This window comes from Neofelis nebulosa, chromosome 4, assembly GCF_028018385.1.
Source record: "Neofelis nebulosa isolate mNeoNeb1 chromosome 4, mNeoNeb1.pri, whole genome shotgun sequence".
Classification (NCBI taxonomy): Eukaryota; Metazoa; Chordata; class Mammalia; order Carnivora; family Felidae; genus Neofelis; species Neofelis nebulosa.
In genome coordinates, this window is record NC_080785.1 from 118483010 (window position 1) to 118504032 (window position 21023).

Below are 21023 nucleotides of genomic sequence, written 5' to 3' on the forward strand. Positions count from 1 at the left end.
CCCCGAGGGTTCTTGAACGTAGAGGCAGGGCAAACAAAAGTGGGAGGCCTGGGGAGGAGAGAGTCTATCTCTGAGCATCAGCTCAGAACACAGAAGCCCCCTGAGGGCCAGGGGGAACCTGCCCAGGCCCCGCAGCCCTGCGGCAGAGGTACTCACTGGACCACTTGGTAGTAGCGCTGGAGGAAGAGGGACCAGCCCTCAGGGCTGAGGTACAGTGGCGCCTCCAGGCCCTTGTCGATGTCCATGTGAGCCAGGTTGCTAAGGTGCTCCTCACAGGCACACAAAGCCTCATCCACAAACTCTGGGGACACTGTCGCTGGCTTTTTCTCCTGTTTCTTGGGCTGCTTGTCTCCTGAAGACAGAAAGGGGCCTGTCACTATCTGACACGCAAGGCACATAACCTGACATATGCCACAGCCTCCAATGCTCTAAGGCCTGTCATTTGCCTGAGGCCCAGTATACACCTGTACCCTCTACTGTCCTGGGACCTGTCACTTACCTGAGGCTTTGTTCTAAATTCACCTGTGACCCTAGTACTCACCCTTGGCCCCACTGTTCCAGGACCTGTTATTCACTTGAGGTTCTACCCTAAATGCCCCAAAGCCTCTCAGGATATAGCCCCAGCACACACCTGTAGCCTCTCTGTTCCTGGGACCTCTGACACACATAAGGCCCTTGTGTCCCTGATCCTGGCACACAACAGTCTTCTTTTCACCTGACACACCCAGGAGACAGCAATGGAGAAAACTCTTTCTGGAAGAGGCAGGAATTTTCCTCTATCCAGTAGAGCTGCCCCCTACTTTCCTGAATCCATGGCTGATAGGCCCTTGGATAATAGGATGGACACTCAGAGGTAGGAACTAAGTTCAGAGACAGAAAGGGCAGGCAATGGGTTGAGCCAACATGCAGTAAGGGATTCTCTGTGTACCCTTGCCCCCTGCCACAAGGGACAAGGGGTCCTCAGACCACATAAAAGTACATGGTTTCACTGCTTCTTCCTCATCTGAGACCTGAGCTCCCCACAGGCAGGGATGGACCATGTCTTCTTAGTCTGTCCTCTCTATACTGCTTGGTCACATGCCAGGCCCATGGGATGGCTGGATGATGCAGTGGATTAATTAACAAGTGGATCAGAAGACAGGTGGGTGATTGGGAAAGAAGAACAGATGAGTGAGTGGAGTGGAGGATACATGGATGGTGGATAGGAGAATGGAAAAGCAGGTGGGTAGATAGGTAGATGAGTTTGTGGCAGGATGGGAAGGAAGGTAGGTAGAGGAGAGGATGGATCAATAAGGAGTGTGGAGCTGAGAGAAGGTAGGTGAATGAGTAGATCAACAGTGTGGAAATGAATGATAAATGGATGGGCGGGTGAATGTGAGCTCAGTGGGTGGGGGTGGGGGACTAGGCAGGTAGACAGGTGAGTAGATGGATGGATGGACAAGTGGGTGGGTACATGCATGGATGGTGGGTGTGAAGAAGAAAGATGATGGGGAGGGGCAGATGGATGTGGCTAATACATAGACAGATGTGTAGATGAACACATGGATGGATGGGTGGAAGGATAAATGGAACAGGTAGGGAGTGGAGGTAACCATAGTACTTACCTGGGGCCTCTTCCTCTTCTGCCTGGATAGAGAACGACTTCCATTCGGACTTCACCACCAGCTTGAGAACGTTGCGGGCAGCTGTCAGCCAGAAGTCCTCTGCTCCCGGGGCAGGGGATACCCTGCTCAGCCCCTAGGCTCAGGCCTGTTCTGGTTCCGGAACCTGATCATAACCTGCCCCATTTTGGATCCGGAACCTAACTACCTTCTGACTCTAGACTCTGGGGTTAGAACCTGGCTCCTGTTGCAGTTGTAGATCCAGGCCTAGAATCTGATGTGGCATATATACTGCCTTCAGAATCTTGCCTAGACCTGTTGTCTCATTTTCCCCTTCTGTTCCTTCCGATACACTTTTGACACTTATTCTAGCCTGAGAACCAGACCTGAGCCCAAAACCTATGTCAGATTTGGAGATGAATTTAAACCTAGCATCTAATCTGAACCCAAATTCTGACCTGAACTTGGAACATGTTCTGAAGTCGGAAACTACTCTGCCTTAGAAGTCCAAAGTCCACAGCCTTTTCTAGATTTGGAACCCAATCTACCCAGTGGAATTTGCCACAGGCCTGGAATATACAGTGGATTCTACTCAACCAATCAACCAACTCTGAGAACCTGCTTTAGAATACAAATTAAGCTATCTGAGCTCTTCTGGAGGTCTGGGTTGACCAAGCTAGGAAGTTCATTATGGGAGTCACATTAGGGAAGATAAGGATTGAAAATGGAGAAGGAAGTCGGCTGGAGTGAATGAGAGCATCTAAAGAGAGGCCTTTTGCTCTCTAACACGAACCAGGGTTTTAGCCTGGGGGTCCAGGCATGGGGCTGGCATCTCCTTACCTATGAAGGCCTTTTTGTCATCCTCAGCACCCAGGCGGTAGCAGCGTGGAAAGAAGGAATCAGCATCAGCCTCATCAAACCACGGCAAATTCCGGAGATTGAGACACAGACCCACCTATGGAGTTAGCCACTGAGGGGGCACAGTGGGACTTTCCCAGAGCACCTCAAGGGACTTCCCACATTCGCCACATGCCCAGACAGCTCAGGGAGACCCTGCTTAAATGTTCTCAGAGCCTCTGCTGCACTTGATAGGCCTGACTCACTCATCCATTTCCTTATGTATGCCCATGCAGTTTGCTCTGCCAAGAATGCCCTATATCCTTCTTATCCATCCTTCACATTCTTTTTTTTTTAAGTTTATTTATTTTGAGAGAGAGAGAGGGAAAAAGAGAGAGCATGAGCAGGAAAGGGGCAGAGGGAGAGAGAGCAGAGCCGTCAGCACTGTGAGATCAAGCCTGAGCCAAAACGAAGAGTTGGATGTTTAACCCACTAGGCCACCTAAGTGTGGCCTTTCACATTCTTAAAGGATGTGGCCCATCCTTTCACATTCTTAAAGACCTGCCTCCTTTAGGATATCTTCCCAGCCCGCACCAATAACATACTAGTAGGTTCTAATAATAAAGCTCTTCATTCTTGCCAGAACCCTACAAAATAGGTGGTATTGGTATTCTCAGCACCTGGGTGGCCCAGTGGGTTGGGCATCTGACTTCAGCTCAGGTCATGATCTCCCAGTTCATGGGTTTAAGCCCTGAATCTGGCTCTGTGCTGATAGCTTAGAGCCTGGAGCCTGCTTCATATTCTGTGTCTCCCTCTCCTTCTTCCCCTCCCCTGCTTATGTTCTCTCTCTCTCAAAAATGGATGAAGAATAAAAATTAAAATTAAAAATAAAAAAATAAGAGGAAACTGAGGCTCAGAGAGGTGAAAACACTTGTTAATAAACCCAGGTAAGATCGAATGGATCCATCAGCCAGATACCCCTTGCTTAACTGGTAAGGGGTCTCTTGTTTACAGTCATTGGATTTGGTGTTTTCTTGGCTCCAGATGCTGTTTGGATCCCGGAATCTATCTTAGTCATTATGTGTACATTTGCCAGATATGCTGCAGGGGTTGGATTTGAACCCAGGCCTGCCTGACTCCAAATCTCACTGAACTATATACCTCTCCACCTCCTAAGAACTCTTACTGACAAGGAAAGCAGGGAGTGGGGTTGCCAGCCCAAGGACTAGTGGGTTAGAAGCTGCTATGCCCTCTCCCCTGGGGAACCCACCTTTGTGGTAAAGGAGCCAGCCCGGGCATAGTGGTTTATCATCTGATCCTTGGAGAGGATTTGACAGTCCAACACGTCCCGCCGAGTGGTCCAGATGAAATAGGGGATCTCGTTCCGAACCATGCGGGACTGGGGAGAGCAGAGGAGACGGGGGAGGCTGGTGTTTCTCAGCACAAGGCCTGAGAAACTTCTCCTCACTCTGTTGAGCCGGTGCGTGTAGGTGTGTGTGGGTGTGTGTGTATGTGTGCGTGTGTGAATGGAAGAAGAGTATGCTTCCAAGGTGGCCTCTAGCCCACACTCCATCTTGGTATAAGGTAAGAAGAGACATCTCTTCCTCCAGGGCACACACTTGTGAGCAGAAAGCAGGCTGGCTGGCAGACTCCTTTGGTCAGGTGCCCCTAGGCAGTGACTGAGCCACACAACCGAATGCCACACCTTTGTTTTGGCCCATGGCTATCAGTGACAGGACAGTGACTCCAAGCTGATGGGCACAGAGTGTGTGACAAAGACTCTCTCAGGACTCTACCTCCTTCATCCTTCCCACAACTCTGGGAGGTAGAATTACTAACAGGCAATGACATCATGTGTCGGGCCCTGTTCTAAGTGCCTTTTTTTTTTTTTTTTTTTAAGTGGTTTTCCTATCAATTCATTTAATGCTCATCAGAACCCCATGAAGGGGCGCCTGGGTGGCGCAGTCGGTTAAGCGTCCGACTTCAGCCAGGTCACGATCTCGCGGTCCGTGAGTTCGAGCCCCGCGTCAGGCTCTGGGCTGATGGCTCGGAGCCTGGAGCCTGTTTCCGATTCTGTGTCTCCCTCTCTCTCTGCCCCTCCCCCGTTCATGCTCTGTCTCTCTCTGTCCCAAAAATAAATAAAAAACGTTGAAGAAAAAAATTAAAAAAAAAAAAAAAAAGAACCCCATGAAGTAGGTGCTATTGTTATCCCCATTTCACAGATGAGGAAACTGAGGCACAAGCAGGGTAAGTGACTTATCTAAGAGCTCACAGGCTTAAGCCACATGAAACTGCCAGTGTTCAACTTTTTCTGACATAAAAAAACGACAATTTGGTATAGTTCAGCTTAGTAAGTGGTGGTGCCAAGATTTAAAGCCAAGTGTCCTCACTTCAACACAGAGGTGTCCTCACCTCCATACCATCATATCAGCACCTTTCAGAGCTTTTTAGGCACTTCCTTCCAGTCTTCGCTTGCCAAGGGCAGAGAAAGGATGTGAAATAAGGGGGTTTTATTTGGAAGGGAGAATTACTAGGTGGGCAGGTTATGCTGGCTTATAACCTAGCAGAGTTCTGATCCCAGGCCAGCCTTGTCTGAGCCCCACTGTGTCCCTCACCACTCTGCTGGCGCATCCAGGCTTTATAGAAGCAGTTTTTACTATAGATGAGGAAACTGAAGCCCAGAGAAGGAAAGGACTTCTCTGAGGTGACCCAGCTGGACTCTACTGCTCTCCCTCTAAGTCCCTCACTGCCAGCTCCTGGGGCCCTCACCATCAGAGCATGTGTCCCATCTAGATCATCAAATTCCAGTAAATCATCAAAGTCAAACAGCTGTGGTGGCCGAAACGCCTTGTCCTCGTCTTCATCCTCTGTGGATGCAGAGCCCAGGCCTGGTGAGGCCCCTGTCCCTGCTCCATAGGCCCATACCAAAGTCTCAACCCTGGGATAGAGGGAACCAAAGGAAAGGGACTCAGGAGGGGCAGCCTGTGGAAAGGGAGGGAATGGCTCACCACCCTCAGTGGTGTCACTATCACCCATTACTGAGCTATCCAGATCCTTCTGGGGTGGCGGCAGGGTGGTGCCTGAGTGATGGACCATCTTCTTCTCCACCCAGCCTCTCCGGCGCAAGAGGCACCGTATCACTGGGTAGCGGCCTTGGATCATAAAGATCTTCTTCTGCTGTAAGTTGAGAGAAGGATACTTATTCAGTGAGTAATATCCAAGTGCCAGACATATGGGATATAGTGGTGAACCAGACAGTTCTGGTTTCTGCCTTCAGGAAATGTTTATGTTCTAATAGGAGAGACAAATTATAAACACATAGAGAAATAAATATGCATAGTAATAATTATAATGGTAATAGCTAACAATTATTGAGCACCTACTATGCACTGCTTAGCTTATATGTATTATTAATAATATGTATTTTTAATAGATGCTATTATCCCCATTTAAGTGGTTATGAAACAGAGACATAGAGAGGTTGAATAGTTTGGCCACAGAGTAATTAAGTGAAAAAGCATTTAAATCCAGGTTGGCTGCTTCCCAAAACTGGATGCTCAACAGGGACCTAGAGAGACTAGAAATACATACATGGGAACAGTAAGAAGGAGTGTACAGAACTAGGCAAATGGCAGTTCAGGCAGAGGGAAAAGCATGTACAAAGGTCTTGAGGCCGAACAGAGATCAGAAGAAACTGGAAGGAAGCCAGGGAGGATAGGGTGTGGAAAATGAGGGCAGAGCTCCTAAGGAAGCAGGTAGTGGTAGCTTCAGGAGACTGAGGAAGGCCTGCAGGCCTTGAACAGACTTGAATTTTATATTGAGGGTAGCATGAAGCAATAAAAGCAAAGTGAGGACATGATATGCTTGGAGGCTTTATAAGTTTGGCTTGCTGCTATACAGAGAACAGATGGAGGGGAAAGGGGTAGGCAGGAGAGGGGACCAGGGAGACCAATTAGAAGGCTGTCGGTTAGAAGGTTTGGGCAGGAGAAAAACCACAATAGCATTCTAGAATGAGGGTGAAGATGTGGAGAAGGTGACAGAGTGGAGACTCGCTTTGGAAATAGACATGACTGGTTTTGCTCATGGGGTTAGATGTGTAGTAGGTGAGCAGGGTGCCTGGCTGGCTCAGTCAGTACAGCACTCAACTCTTGATCTCAGGGTCGTGAGTTCCAGCCCCATGCTAGGCAGAGAGTTTACTTAAAAACAAAAACAAGAACAAAACATGGTTATCTAGATGTGTGGGTGAACAAACAGAAAGATCATATTTCTGGCTTGAGAACTCGGAGACAGGAAGACCGGAGATTAGGGAGGATGACACGTTTAGGCAGGAAAATCAAGAATATGGTTTGGGGCATGGGTTTGAAATGCTTCTAAATTCTTTCTGGGTGGACATGTCAAGTAGGGGGATGGATCTAAGGAGTGTGGAGTCAAAAGAGAGACAAGGGCATGTAGAGGGCACAGCATGTTGACCAGATCCAAAGCCAAGAAGATCAGTGTGGAGAGAGATCCAGGGAACCAGGAAAGCCCTGTAGAGCCTTCAAAGGCTGAAAATTAGCACCCAGGGAGGGAGAAAGGAAAACTAGGGGTGTGCAGACAGCCAAGGGGGAAGGGTATGTGGGGCAGCAGTGTAGAGTGACACAAGGTACCAGACCAAGATTAAGACAGAAAGGGGGCTGCTGGATTTGGCTCCTTGGAGGTCAGAGTGACTGGGACGGATGGGAGTGGGTTAAGGCTAGAAACCAGAGGGCTAACAGCTGAGTGGTGAATCCCAGGTAAATAAGTTAATCAATTCCACAAAGAAGGGGTACTGAAGAATTGGGAATATTTTAAGATGGGTGTGGGATCAAGGTTTTTGGTTTTGTTCGTTTCTTTTTAAAGAATGAAGGAATACAGTTCAGAAAGGCAGATTAAGCCATTCTCAGGGCCCTTTCTAGACACCCCCCAGCCCCCTCCGACCTTGACAGCTCTCTCCACGTGGATCCTGGCGTTTCTGAGCCGGCCCATGTGGTGAGACGCCTTGGAGAATCCTCGCCAGAGGACAAGGGAACCTGCAGAAAGATGCGGAGTGGGCATGGGGCAGCCTGGGAGCTCGGCCTAGTGTCTCTCCGGGCCTCCCGACTCCCACACTCCTTTCTCCACCCTTCATCCGTATACCCACACTCCGCACTTCTCCCGACCCCTCATTCCCCCCACCCCAAATCGTCTCGTCCTCTCCACCACCTCCGACCAGGATGGGCAGGCCGCAACGGGCCTCATCCTCCTGTGACTGGGCATCATCCAGGGCCGAGGTGTGCGGGGACCTGAAACGGCAGAGATCCGCGGTGCTCTGCGCGTGGATGCCGTAGGCCGGCAACTCGAACGCGCGGCTTAGGCCGCGCGCAGCGGCGGGGCTCCCGGCCCCGCGTTTGCGGCCTGCGCGAGCCCCCTCGGGACGGGCGGAGGCAGGCCCAGGTCCCGGCAGCTTCTCGGGAGGCTGGAACTCGGTGTGGTGCGCACACAGCCATGGGGCGGAGGTTCTGGTGCGTGACTCCGTAGGCTGCGGCTTCCGCCGCCAGCTGCACACCGGGCCGCCCTCCCGGCAGAACCAGGCAGCAGAACCCCGGGGCGCGGCCCCCAGCTCCCCCACGCTCAGTAGCAGGGAGGCGCCGGGGCCCTGCATGCGCCGCTCACTGCAAGCGCTGTCCCGGCGCTCGAGAGCCCGCCTCCCCTCTGCACACCGCCTCTACTCAGGGGAGGGCCCAGCGGAGGCTGGAGAGAAGCCCTCAGTTCCGAGGCCCCGCCCTCTGTTTGCTGTCGCCCTGGAAACCATTCCCCGGGCACAATCAGGGCTCAGGTAGTGGGTTGCGGACTCCCTCCAGCGGGCTAAAATCCGGACCTCACCGAAGGTGGAAGCACAGAGCACCGCACTGCCAGTTAACTTCAGGGTCATGGTTCCCGTGGTTTGGGTCATTCCACAGTATTTATAGACAGCAACCGTGATAGGCAGGCAGCAAGCTAGGTGCTGGAGACTGGAAGAAGAAACTAGAGGTGACCCCTGACCTCATGGGGGTTACAGCCCAGTGGAGGGAAAACAAAATAGCAAGCAACAAAAAAATAAAACAGCTGTAGGTATGATAAGGGCAATCAACAAGCAGTAAACTGAAACCAGGAAGGGGATAAAGTTTAGAGAAGGCAAAGATGTCCTTTCTGAAGAGGTGACATTTAAGCTGAAGACTACACAACGCAAAGGAGGTCAGGAGTTGGCTAGGGAAGAGAAAAGGAATAGTATTCCAGGGAGAGGAAAGTCTCAGCAACAGCCCTGAGGAGGGTAAGAACCTTCCCTGGGAACTAAAAGGCAACCAGTGTGGCTGGAGCCTAGTGAAACTGGATCAGATCTACAGAGCAAGGCGAATGGGCCTAGGGTAAGATCCTTGGGGATTGATCTGAAAGCCAGGGCAGTATATGGGGGAAACAATGGGAAAGTACAGAGTGCAGCACAATCTCCCCCTTGCCCCCACCCCACACCACCAACTCAGAAATAGGAAAACAGATTATTGTTTGAGTCAACCACAGAAAAAATGTAACAGCCACAGCCCTCCAGACTGCAGACTTAACCTTTTTGGAGGTTGTGGCAAAGTATGATCTTCCAAGGTCACAGGTGACATAAATAAGGCTCCAAAATGTTAATTCGCCTAAAATCACACAGGACAGCCAGCAATGGAACTCAGGTCGGACTCCAAAACCCCACTCTTATTTAACATAATTACACATTATCACTCAGATGGGTTACCTATTAGGCACAAAAGTACCAAAGGAGCAATTTGAGGTACAAACTCCAGCAGTGCTCATTCAAGCAGAGTCCAAGTAAGAGTACTCGGGTCTAAGAACCCAGCTTTGTGAACTACGGGGTAGATCTGCCAGTACAATGAAGGTGGATCCTCAACCTCACTGTCCAGCCAACCTCAACCTGAGATCACTCTTCCCAACCTCCCTTGGTTGGAGACTGGGCTTCCCAAAAGGAATGCCCCCAGAAGGTGGCAGGCTGTTGGCAACCATCCAGTCTGTTCTTTCTCCTCAGCCTCAAACCTGGTTTTAGGGGCTCTGGACCCTGGGAGATGGATCTGTGAGAAATGGCTGGCTCACCTTGGCAATGCTGTCCTGTGAGGGTTGTGTGAGCAGCTGCCATACTCTAGTGAAAATCCAGCTTCACCATGAGCATCTTTAGCATTTACTGCAAAGCTAGAACATAGCCATGTGCCCCAGAGGAGGGCACACCTAATTCTGTAAGGCAGCAGTTGGGGAGGTCACAGAGGTAATGTCATAAAAGGGATGATAGCTGTTCAGGTTACTCCCACCTCTATCCCTCTTCCCTTTAACATTACCTCGAGACTTCTTTGGTGATTTGGAAGAAACTCTTTTGAAAGCTCAGCTCAAAGGCTAACCCTTCTGAAACTTTTCCCAAACCCCCTCCCCTCCCATAAATACACCCACTGTAGACTGCCAGATTTGTTTGTGCATATGAAAACACTTCAATACACCAATTTACACACTTAGTTTTCACTACCCATCCCCCAACTCTCTCGAACAGGCATAAGGTCTCTCCCCCACCACCTCCATGCCTAGCACAATGAAAATTATCAATTTAGATACTGTGCTGGTGGAATGATCAGCTATCATTTATTTAGTGCCTATTTGAAAAGTACTGTGTCAGATTGTTTACATTATCTCCACTTTATAGATTAAGAAACTGAAGCACAGAATAAATAGAACTCACACAAATTCAGTCTTGAGAGTCAGGACTCAAACACAAGTGTTTGTTATTGTTTCTTAACTTCAAGCAGTCACCAAAGTCTAGTGCTGTCCGATAGAACTTTCTCCAACAATGGAAATGTCATGCATGTACTCTCTGACATGGTAGGAAGTAGTCGTTTGTAGTTATTGAGCCCCTGAAATGTCTCTGGTGGGACTGAGGAAGTGAATTTTAAGCTTTACCTAATTGTAGTAAGTTAAACAGCCACACGTGGCTAGTGATTACAGATAGAGGTAGAAGCCTTGGATTTGAAGTCTACCCTCTTGCTCACTAGCTGGGAGATTTGGGCAAGCTGCTACATCTTAAGGAACCTTGGTTTCCTTAGTCATAAAATGGAATTATTCTCTCTCTGAGGTTACCTTTTAGCCCAACTGAGCTCTTTATATGAAAAGGACCAAAGCTCTGTATAGGCAGAGAGCAGTTTCAGAAATGAGTGGTGCTTGGACTATAATGGGGTCTCTGGGTGGGGGCCCTTGGCACAACATAATGTCAGCCAATCAGGAGACTACCTCTGATGGGGACCCCCAGGCCTAAGTACCAGCTATGTGGTCTTGGGAAGAAAATGCCCCACCTCCCCTCCTTTCATACACACAGTGCACAGACCTCATGCAGCCCCAAAGGGGCAAGAAGAGACTTTAATCAGGGGAGCAGGGGGGATCCACCAGAATAAGAAAAGGTACAGCGAGCGTGGGAGCAGAGGAGCCAGAGCAGGCAGGAAAGCCCCAGCTCAGGAAGCTCTGGACGACTCACCTCTCCACCTCTAGCACAGGCACTGCACTGACAGACAAGGCGAAACAGTGGCCCCTCTCAACTGGGAGGGCACAAAGTGGCCCCTACAGCCAGAGGTACCTGGCTTTCAGGGTCCAGCTCCTGGACATGGCTGGTGGCCACCAGTTCAGCCCTTGTCCTCAACCAGTGCTGGGTGGCCATTTTCAGGTAGAGCTCAGAAAGCTGGCAGAGGGTCCCCACAACTTCTACTGGGACCAAGGAGGCTCAGGAATAAGACAGCAAGGGAAAAGAACTGGAGTCTGAAACCTTCCTCCTTCCCTCCCTCCCTCCCCACCTGGGGCTTGGGGAGGGGGTAATTGGGAAAGGGAGACAATAGTCGCCTTCTGGCTCCAGGCCCGCCCAGACCCACAGCGACCAATATGGTACAATCACTGGGACCAGTCACAGCCACTGGAGGTGGAGGTTGTTTAAAAAAAAAAAAAAAAAAAGACAAAAAGGTTTCAGTCTCCTACAAGCACAGAATTTAAGTTTCAAGACGTTAAAAAAAATCTGTCCCAGCCCAGGGGACTGAACATCAGAAGCCAGCCTGACCAGGCACCTGTGGCCTTGGGGCAGGTCCACTGCTGCTTTGTTGCCCAGCTAGCAAGCACACCACCCACCTCCCGCATCTAATGCCCACCCCGACCCAGCTCCCCCGCTCTGCCGCTGCTGCTTGCTGCTGCTGCCGCCGCCGCTCTAGGGAGTAACTCCAGGATGCCTTTGCAGAGACACGGGGGAGTCTGAGGGGGAAGGCCTCAAGATCCAGCCAGATGGTTTAAAACTGTCAAGAGAACCAAGAGGCAGTGAATGGTGGTTATTACAGTATGTATCTTGGCAGGCCTGCTCTGGGGAGGTGGGCTGATCTGAGAGCTGCCACTGTGCTCAGATTTCTGGGGGAAAGGGCTGGGTCCCAGGACACCTTGGGGGCATGCTCTAATTCAGTCAGCCTTCAGCAGTGACCTTCAGGGCACTAGCCTTAAACCCAGCACTAAACACGGCACAGAAATTAAGGGTGAGGTGGGCTTTTCCCCAGCTCCCCTTAGCCCTGTCATGGAGGTTGCTATAAAGCTGTCACAGTGCCTCACTTGGTGAACTGAGGTTGCCTTCTTTAGAGATGAGAGGCCTAAATGCAAGCGCTTGAGGACTCAGAGGGCCAGAAGAGCAGAGTAGAAGGACCCAGGATCTGGTACTTAGTGCCAAGCTCTGGGTGGATCTCCAACCATAACAGGCCCTTGAAATGTTTTCTGACCTCAGGTATCCTTCATGGTACCCAGAACGGCCCTGGACATTTTACAGACCAGAAGCTGTGGTTCAATTGGCCCACAAACTGAACCCAGCCCAATAATGAGCAATGTCTGGCCCATAAAGTATTTTTAAAAGATAGGAATTACTTTACAACCTTGAAAATATGCAAGATGTTGCATACAAATCCAGACTTGGGGATTCTTTTGACAAGCTAGAAGATGAAACCATAATGAACAGGAGCTCTGTGGTAGTGGTCCTCTTCAGATGAGACATATGCTTACCAGGTTCCCAATAGCCCACTTCACTCACACACATTATTACCTGCCTGACCCCTGCATGCACTTGAGTATGTGACCCCTGCCAAGTGCCATGGTACTATCTTTGATTTTTGAATCTGAAAACCAAGCTCCAAGTCCTGGTTTCTCGTCTTACTAGCTGAGGGTCCTGGATAGGTGATTTGACTTCCAAAGCCCAGTTCACTCATCTATAAAATAGGGATGACACCTGACTCAAAGATTGTTTCAGGGATTAAACAACAGAAATGCAATTATTATGATTAAATGACTCTTGAATGAATAAGCCAAATAATAAATCGGGACAAGAACTATTTTCTTTCGTAGTTGAACCTAAAGGCCTCCTGGTGCATTTGCCATAAAACTCTGGTGCTACAATATTTGGAAAGCTTACTATGAACCAGGTGATCTGCTCTGTATATACTTCCTCATTTAATGCTCAACCATACTGAAAAGTACGTATTAACAGTCTCATTTCACAGCTGAGGAAACTGAGGCTTTGTTGAGAGGTTCAGGAACATGCCCAAGTAGGCAGCAAGGCCGGACTCACACAAAGTCTGTGTGATCTGAACAAGCACACTGCTCTGCATGCACAGGGCAGCTACTTTGTACACTGGCTGCCCTCCGTATAAGTAAAGCCCAGGGGAAGCAGGCGTAATTTCCATTTTTAGGAATCTGAATTCCTTCTGGGCTGGATCTGTATGCACTGCTAGCAGTAAACACTTAATCTACCATCTAGGGATCATAGTTGACTCTGAGCAGAACATGTCAACAAACCAAAGACTGGTTGGAAGAAGAAAAAAAAAGGCAGGATATCTTGAATATCTAAATTAGAGCAACTGTGTCATCAGCTCATCAGTGTAAACACTTCCTCCTCTTCAGAGGACTGCTGTCCTTTTAGTTAGGAAGACACAAACAAATGAAAGAGAGATCTGGAGGACTGAAGCCATGAAAGTAATCATGACTATAACCCTGAGAAACAGACACTGAAGGAAAATATTTAAGTCTGTCTGAGAAGTGGAATTACACTATGATGAACTGCCCTATATTCCTGGAAAATTCCCATGTGGATTTAACTTGCCTCACCTGGGGTTTGAACTAGATACAGAGAAGGACTGTGTACATTTTGAGATGTACAAAGGAGCGTCTAAGTCTCCATGAGAGACTAAGAGAGGTGTCCTGGAGACACTCAAATACAGAAAATGCCCTGCAGCTCACAAAGATGACCCTCAGGTCCTCCAGCCCCAAGGCACCTGGCTGACGTGCCACCCACCAGAAGGTCCTAGAGGCCTCAGGAAATACAAACTGCTGGCACCACTTTACCGCCAGATTCTAAGTTCTCAACCCATGGCACCTCCTTCCTCTGTAGGGACACCAGTAAGTCCTCCCACTTACATTCTTGAGGAACTCCTCAGCCACGATGCGTGCACGAGCATTGACCGACAGCTTCATCTCACTGATTTCCTTGTCGATCTCTTCCATGAAGTGGATCACAAAGTCCACCAACTTGTGTTTGTACATCTGCTCTGTGTGGAAGTTGGTGATCAGAAAACTGATGTCATATCCCTGGGGAAGGAAGACAGTAGGAAGGAGGAAGAGAAAAAACAGGAGAGAATTAGCTTTCCAGGGCACTTAGTTGACCATGTCCTCTAAGGTCACTCAGCTATATGCTTCCTACTGGCTGCGATCTTCTCCCAAGTCACATGTCCTTCAGGCAGCAGCCCACCTGCTCTGCTAGGGTATCTATGCTGGGTCCAAGGAACGGACCCCAGGTGAGAATTTTGTGTCAGGCACCCCTGGAAAGCTGTTTGTGATACAAACAGCTGCATGCAGAATGAGTCATGGGAGAATGAAGGAACTTGAAATCTTCTAACAGAAGAATCTAATCAACCAGAGAGAAGAGACACTATGGGATAAGGATGGGATTGGTTGTGTGTGGAGAAGCAATCTTATTTGTTCTGGGTGGCCACAGAGGTTAGATCTAGGAGCAGGAAGAGAGATCTTATTTTTTTTAATTTTTATTTTTATTTATTTTTTTAGAAAGAGAGATTTTAGCTCAGGATGAGGACGAGGTTGGCCAACACATCTGATGGTACATGTGGCTCTGCATGGTAGCTACTCAGTCACTGGGGTTATTTTAAGTTGATTTGGCAGAGAATCTGTGGAAAGTACTCAAGTACAAAGTCAAGCAACAACTGAGCCAATGTCAACTGTGGCCTTGAGAGACAATGATTTAGTGGTGGCAGAGCTCAGAAAGGATTTGATTTATCGTGCCCTTTCTGCCATTAAGGCTCTAGGAAGATGAGCAATGCATCTCATATTTTTTGCCTTTCCCATGGTTGAGGTGGACCCAACTTCTCTTAAGCTTCTAATCCCTCTTACTCCCACTCCAGCCAAAATGAAGGCCCACTCTCAACTCAGGGAGCGGTTGTCCTACAGTTGGAGAAGCAATCCAGGTTCTGTGAACAATCCCTGGCCAGTGACAGCAGACTTGGTGGAAGAACCTTGGGTATTATGAACATGTGAGTCATATAGTCTCACCTCCACTGGCTTCCTTCGAAGGATAAAGAAGTTCTCTGCTCGCATCATCATGAAGCGCATGAACTTATGGCATAAAATCTTCTCGATCTCATCAGCCTAGTAAGAGTGAAGGATAAACAGGTCTCCCTAAATCTGACATCTTAGGCTAACAGAAACCTGTAGCCCTGATCTTCTGACCTCAATTTCTCCTAGGCTTGCTGCAAGCAGTGGGGTTTGCCATTGGGAGCAAACACTGCCTGAATTGTGGGGCACCTGGTTGCCAACTGAATGTCTATTACATTAGAGCGTCTTCAACTAAACAGGGCATTATCACAGTCTCACTTTCGCCCATTCCAGAGACGTAATTCTGGCAAACCCGAGGTTTTTATCCGCTCCTTCCAGAATTCATACCTACATTCTGAGCAGCCTCTTCCTCACCTGCCCATTTCACCAGTGCTGCATTTTCCAAAGTCTATGACATATACCATGTGGGGCTATCAGAAATAAATTTAGGTGATCTCCACTTTAATAGCAATGAACATCAAAAACTCCCCAAAGTTTTTCTCTGCTGAATTCTCATTATTTCTAATGGAAGAATTTTGCAACTAGGTGCTGGTATGCCCTGAACACCTCCCAACACTTGTTAATCTCCCTTTTTAACACAGCAGGCCCCCAAGGACAGAGTTTTCTGTAGGTAACAGTATCTAGTCTAAATAACAGCTTTGTTTTCTTTCAATGAACTTATTTTTTTGGAGTTCCCTCTACTTGTCAAGTGATGTTGCTTTTCTCCTACAGCACGAAGTTTCGTTTTCAAACAAATTTAAATAAAGAAAAGTAAGTCAATTTAAGGAAATCCATTAAACAAATAACTGGCCGGATGATACATATATATGGCAATAATTATAAGGGTGATAGGAATATCACACACTTGTGAAACATCACCTGAGAAAACGTAAGAAATTACTTTGTTCTTTATCCTAAATCTCTTTTTCAGAGGTTATAGCTATTAAATTGATACTGGTACTATTTATTTTTCTGAACTGGACTTATTCTCCCTTTCTTATAAATGATTCTTGACTTCACACTAAACTGTCAATGGCCTTGGCTGCTATGTTTCCTGACTTGTAATCCAGAGCAAGGCCTAGAAGACAGGGTTGCTCTGTCTACTCTACTGACCTGCTGAATTTGGCAAATCATTCCCTAGGTACAGTCAAGAAAATAGAGCCTGGGTTTCTTTTCACCTTGAATCTAGCACAGCTCTCTCAGATGAGGATCCCTGGCCTCCTGAGGAGGCAGGGGCTCAGTGGTGAGCTCACCTGTTTCACAGCAATGCTGACCCGGACAGAGTTGATGGAGCCCTCAATCAGAACCTTTTCCTTCTCATTCCTGCTGATGGTCACAGGTTGCAATAGGAGCTCTTTGCTACTCCTGAAACACAATGTCACAGGCCTCTGTACTATAGAGGAACAGAATGCTCAGGGAGACCCCACAGCAGGACCTGGAATCTCTATCTGAGACCATAGAGTCCAAGGAAGAGGAGACTCACAAGTAGGGGTGCTCCAAGATGGGGGCCAGCGAGCGTGTTCTCCAACAGAAGGAGCAAGGCTCTGGAGTCAGGGCGAAAAGGTTTTGAAATCCAGTCTCCTCTGTTACTTTCCTTGGACAAGTTACCCTGTTGGAATCTCAATTTCCTCATCTGTAAATGACTGATTCCTATTTCACTGGCGAGGATTGAGAGAGATCAAAAAGGGTCAATTGTCTAACAGAGTGCGGGGCACATGGTAGGAGCTTTACAAATGACAGCTCTTATTTTAATAACTACAGGCAAACCCATACACCATTTAGGGAATGAGAAGAGAGAGGCTGCCTTAGGGATAAAAGGGCAAGCTAAAAACAAAACACAGTTTGGTCTCCTTTAATTATCAATTCACAAATGATTCACTTATTTGGCATCAAGACCCCTCTCAGCTCAGTTCCCATTTTGATGCCTCTGAATCTACAGTTATGTGTACTGGCAATTAAAATGCCTAGTGGAAAACGTATGTTAAGTAAAACAACATGACACATGCTAACATCTTTTCAGTATTTTTAAATTCAAGTCATTTCAACTTGGTGTGGTAACACTGCTTATCTCAGTTATGTATGTCTCAGATTAAACTTTAAAGGGAAACAGAATATTTAACAAAACATATATCAGATAAGAGAAAATAACCCAAAATACGGAATATCTGAAATAAATGATGAGTCCAGGGAGGCAGGGAAACACAGCCCTTGAACTTTAAATTATAAAAGAATGGAGATGGGATCTTGGATAACAAAATTCTCCACCCTCTCCTTAAACTGGGTTCAGTAATGCCACAGGAGATACTTGACCAACAGCCCCACTCTGAGAACTCACACCTTGTGCCAAGCAATCTTGGTTCCAGAGGAGTTTCTCCCCTGGGTTTTGTCCTGCCAACCCACTGACCCTATTTTCCGAACTGTGAATTGGGAACGATTGTTCATCTGGCAACAAGACAAAATAAGTGAACTGCAGAAGTGTAGCTGTCTCCAACTCCAGGATGCAACTTTGTGGTAGCCTCCAGACAACTGCCATCTCTGGGGCTGAGCCCATCATCCCCACCCTGACCTTTCTCTGCCCTACCTGACTTCCACCTCGGGCTTGTTGTGTCGTTCCACAACCTGGGAGGAGAAATTCTCCAGGCAGAGGGCAGCCTGCAGCGTGGCCCGCACGGCACTCAGGTAGGGGCGGAGAGTGGCAGTCTGTAAGAAAAAACCAAAGGGAGGATCAGAGTCTGTCTCTGCAAACCCACTGCCCACTGCCACCGCCCCCCTCCCCCCCCCCCCCCGCTAGCTACAAAGGAGCCAGACCGTACTGACAGTACCTGCCTTTCAGACCACATGAACCAAACAGAGTAAGCCTCCAAGGTGCATTTCATTCTAAGTCTAGAGCAGTGGTTCTCAACAGGGAACCATGCCAGGAGACATTCAGCAATGTCAGGACATTTTTCACTGACAGGACTGGGGGTGGAGTGGGAGAGCTACTGGCAATGAGTAGAGACCAGGCATACTGCTAAACATCCTACAATGCACAAAAAAGAATTATTCAACTCCAAACAGTGCTGAGGTTGAGAAACTCTGGTCGAGAGGCATGCAGGTGAAGGACTATTCTCAATCTGTCTTTTGAGCCAACAATGGATGTTTACTGTGTGCCAGGCACTGATCCAGATGCTAAGAATTTAAAGACCACCTCTACCTTTAAGGGTGGGGGAAAAAAATAAAACATAAAGACAATCTCTACCTTTAAATAGCTCCACTGGGTAGAGGAGACAGAAAAAGTGACTATGATATAAAGGAGGATGAAATGTGACATAATTAGACTTACAAATTACATTTCCAGAAGAAACTGGTTTGGAGGTGAAGATGAAAATAGGATCAGAATGATTTTACAACAAGGAAAAGTATACTAAGGACATTCCCAGTAGAGGGATCAGCTTCTACCTACACTGGCCTATCTTCAGTTTCTTGTATTAACTAAGTTCTTTCTCACCTCAGCGCTTTACACAGGCTGATCCATCTACCTGCAGGCTTTTTTTTCCCCTCTCGACCTAAGTCAGCCCTTAGATCTTGGCTTATTTAGGGAAGGCCTCTTCCTTCTTTACAGAGGCCTTTCTTGACTTCCCCCTTGATAGCATTTATTATAATCTACAATGACACATCTTTTATATTTATTTAATAAGGTGATTTCTTCTTCACTAGACTTTAAGCTTCCTGGTCTCCTTTACTGAAATCTATATTCCTTGCACCTTGCTCAGTACCTAACAAATGCAGTGTCTTACTCCTTTTCTAAACAATATTATGGAAATAGCATAAACAAGGTTAAAATAACACAAAAGGGCATTAAGAGTTCCAGAAGTAGCGATGAGTACAGTGTTGCTGTATACAGGAAGCATTTTTTTCCTTTTTAACTAAGTAGGCTTTAGGCCCAGCATGAAGCCCAACGTGGTGCTTGAACTTACAACCCTAAGATCAAGACCTAAGCTGAGATCAAGAGATGCTTAACCTACTAAGTCACCCAGGTGCCCCTAGGGGAAGCATTTTAGGTTCAGCAGATGAGGCTGCAATGGTAGCCTAGAGATTCATGGCTAATTTCAAATGCCAGACTGTTAAGCTTAGCCTTTCTTTTAGGTAGTAAGGAACTGTTGGGGCTTTCTGAGGAGGAAGTTACATGACTACAGTTGCATGGGGGCTCTGCAGAGAATGGACTGGAGAGGGAAGTGAGACAAAAGGCAAAGAGGGTTATTCAAGGAGCAGTGATGAGAACCTGGACTGGGGCGGTGGACAGGACAAGCAGAGAGTCCTCACAAGAGTTGGACTGACATAAGATGTAGAGGATAATGGAATCAAAAAGCACCTCCCACCAAACCATGGTTCACCCATTTGATGAAACACTACTCAGCAATAAATAGTATAGGAAAAATTCCTGATACACACAACATAGATGAATCTCAAGTGCACTATGTTAAGAAACCACATTAAAAAGCCCACACACTGAAGAATTCCTTTTATATGACAATATGGAAAAGGAATACTATAGGAGAAAAAAAAAATCAGTGCTGGAATGAGAAGATAGGACTGATTAACAGAGGGACGTGAGGGAGTTTTTTGAGGAAACATTCTGCTGTCTTGATCGCAGTACTTACATGATCGTGTTTGTCAAAAGTGATAAATCTAAAAAGGATAATTTTTAAGGGGCAAGCCTCATGACACCTGCCCTTATACAAATAAAATGCATTCTCATGTAATAACTCAATAAAGCTGACTTTGAGAAAATCCAGGTTTCTAGCTGAGGTAAGAAGACACAAAGCCACAGCACCACAGAAAGAAAAGCAAGTTTAGGAGAAAAAATGGGCCTTGATCTGGAGGTCTACTATGAACGTGTTATCAAAATTTCCAGGCAAACCTTAAAAGAGAGCGAGGAAGGCAGATTCAAGAGTCACCAGAACACACAAGGTTACCAAAGCCAAGAAACTAGATAGGTACCACTAGGACAAATGTAAAGAGGAAGGTGGTGAGCCAGTCTCAACTCCCAGGAACACCCACATTTATCAAAGGGGAGGATTTCCAGGAAGGGAGGGATCAGTAGTATCAGAGCTCACGGACTACGGTAAGGCTAACACGGGTTGAGTTCTGACCAGGAAGAGGTCTGGGTGGCGACAGCATAAGAGATACTTCGGTGAGGTAGAAGCAAAGCAGGGGATAAGGAGAAGAGTGGGATACGGAAGTGTAGACACTTCCTTTGAGAAACTGTGGGTCAAGCAGGCAGGAGAGAGCAGGACAGTGTATTTAGTGAAGTTCTATTCTAGGTGAGGAGGTGACCCTACTCTATGCCTCAGCTCCCCTACTGTGGGCAATGAGGCCTACTACGTGTCTTCGAGGCGCTATCACCAGCCCCACTTCCGGCGTCCTCCATGCCTCACAATTCCCCACCTGCATCAAAAGCCAGACCATGAAGCTGCAAGGCCTGCTTCTTACGAGAGCGTCCCCCGCTCGCCCCTTCCTCACTTTGGCTCCCGCCCCGCCCTCTTTCTCCCAGCCTCATCGCGCCCCCACACCCCACAGCATCCCTCGGCCCCGGGCCTCTCCGTTGCAAAGCCGCATCTCCCCCAGACCCAGAGCTTTGAGGCAAAACAGCGGGGGTCGCTGGCCCGGGGCCCGGCTCTCTCACCATCGCGGGCGCTGGCTGGGCCGGAAAGCGGAAGTGCGGAAGTGGCCAGCCCCGCGACGCCAGCCCTTTCGCGAGAAGCGCAGCCTCAGTCTCCGCCCGGACTTCCGGGAGGTACCATCTATGCTCCGAGCGGAGAAGGGGGAGCCTAGGAGCACTTGGTCCTTTTGAAGTTTCTCCGCTAGGACTGCCTCGGTATTTTTAGACTCCCAAAGCTTCAGATCAATACTCAAGCCTATCCCGTT

At 48.1% G+C, this 21023-nt stretch overlaps 3 protein-coding genes across 13 annotated transcripts in view; all 3 read right to left on the reverse strand.

Moving 5' to 3' along the window:
- The window catches only part of TTLL3 (tubulin tyrosine ligase like 3), a 31297-nt gene extending 17231 nt beyond the window's left edge, over nucleotides 1-14066 (reverse strand). For 2 of the 11 annotated variants that reach the window (XM_058726050.1, XM_058726045.1), the window contains exons 1-8: nucleotides 7632-10681; nucleotides 7395-7486; nucleotides 5447-5615; nucleotides 5208-5305; nucleotides 3709-3837; nucleotides 2442-2556; nucleotides 1605-1703; nucleotides 157-352 (exon numbers count right to left, since the gene is read on the reverse strand). In XM_058726050.1, the coding sequence (XP_058582033.1) occupies nucleotides 157-352; nucleotides 1605-1703; nucleotides 2442-2556; nucleotides 3709-3837; nucleotides 5208-5305; nucleotides 5447-5615; nucleotides 7395-7486; nucleotides 7632-8097 (1364 nt within the window). In that variant the 5' untranslated portion in view covers nucleotides 8098-10681. Of the gene's footprint in view, nucleotides 1-156; nucleotides 353-1604; nucleotides 1704-2441; nucleotides 2557-3708; nucleotides 3838-5207; nucleotides 5306-5446; nucleotides 5616-7394; nucleotides 7487-7631; nucleotides 10682-13928 lie in introns of those variants that run through there. The other 9 variants (XM_058726056.1, XM_058726054.1, XM_058726052.1 and 6 more) reach the window with 9 other exon arrangements.
- Nucleotides 10832-20935, reverse strand: ARPC4 (actin related protein 2/3 complex subunit 4). The gene is made up of 6 exons (XM_058726104.1): nucleotides 20782-20935; nucleotides 17698-17816; nucleotides 16370-16481; nucleotides 15075-15170; nucleotides 13929-14099; nucleotides 10832-11776 (listed from the first exon to the last, which is right to left on the reverse strand). The coding sequence occupies exons 1-6, from the start codon at nucleotides 20782-20784 to the stop codon at nucleotides 11771-11773; spliced, it is 507 nt and encodes a 168-aa protein (XP_058582087.1). The 5' UTR covers nucleotides 20785-20935; the 3' UTR covers nucleotides 10832-11770.
- OGG1 (8-oxoguanine DNA glycosylase) overlaps nucleotides 17703-21023 on the reverse strand; it is a 43653-nt gene continuing 40332 nt past the window's right edge. The window contains exon 9 of the transcript XR_009260715.1: nucleotides 17703-17816. The gene's annotated coding sequence lies outside the window, so the exon portion shown is untranslated. The remainder of the gene's footprint in view (nucleotides 17817-21023) is intronic.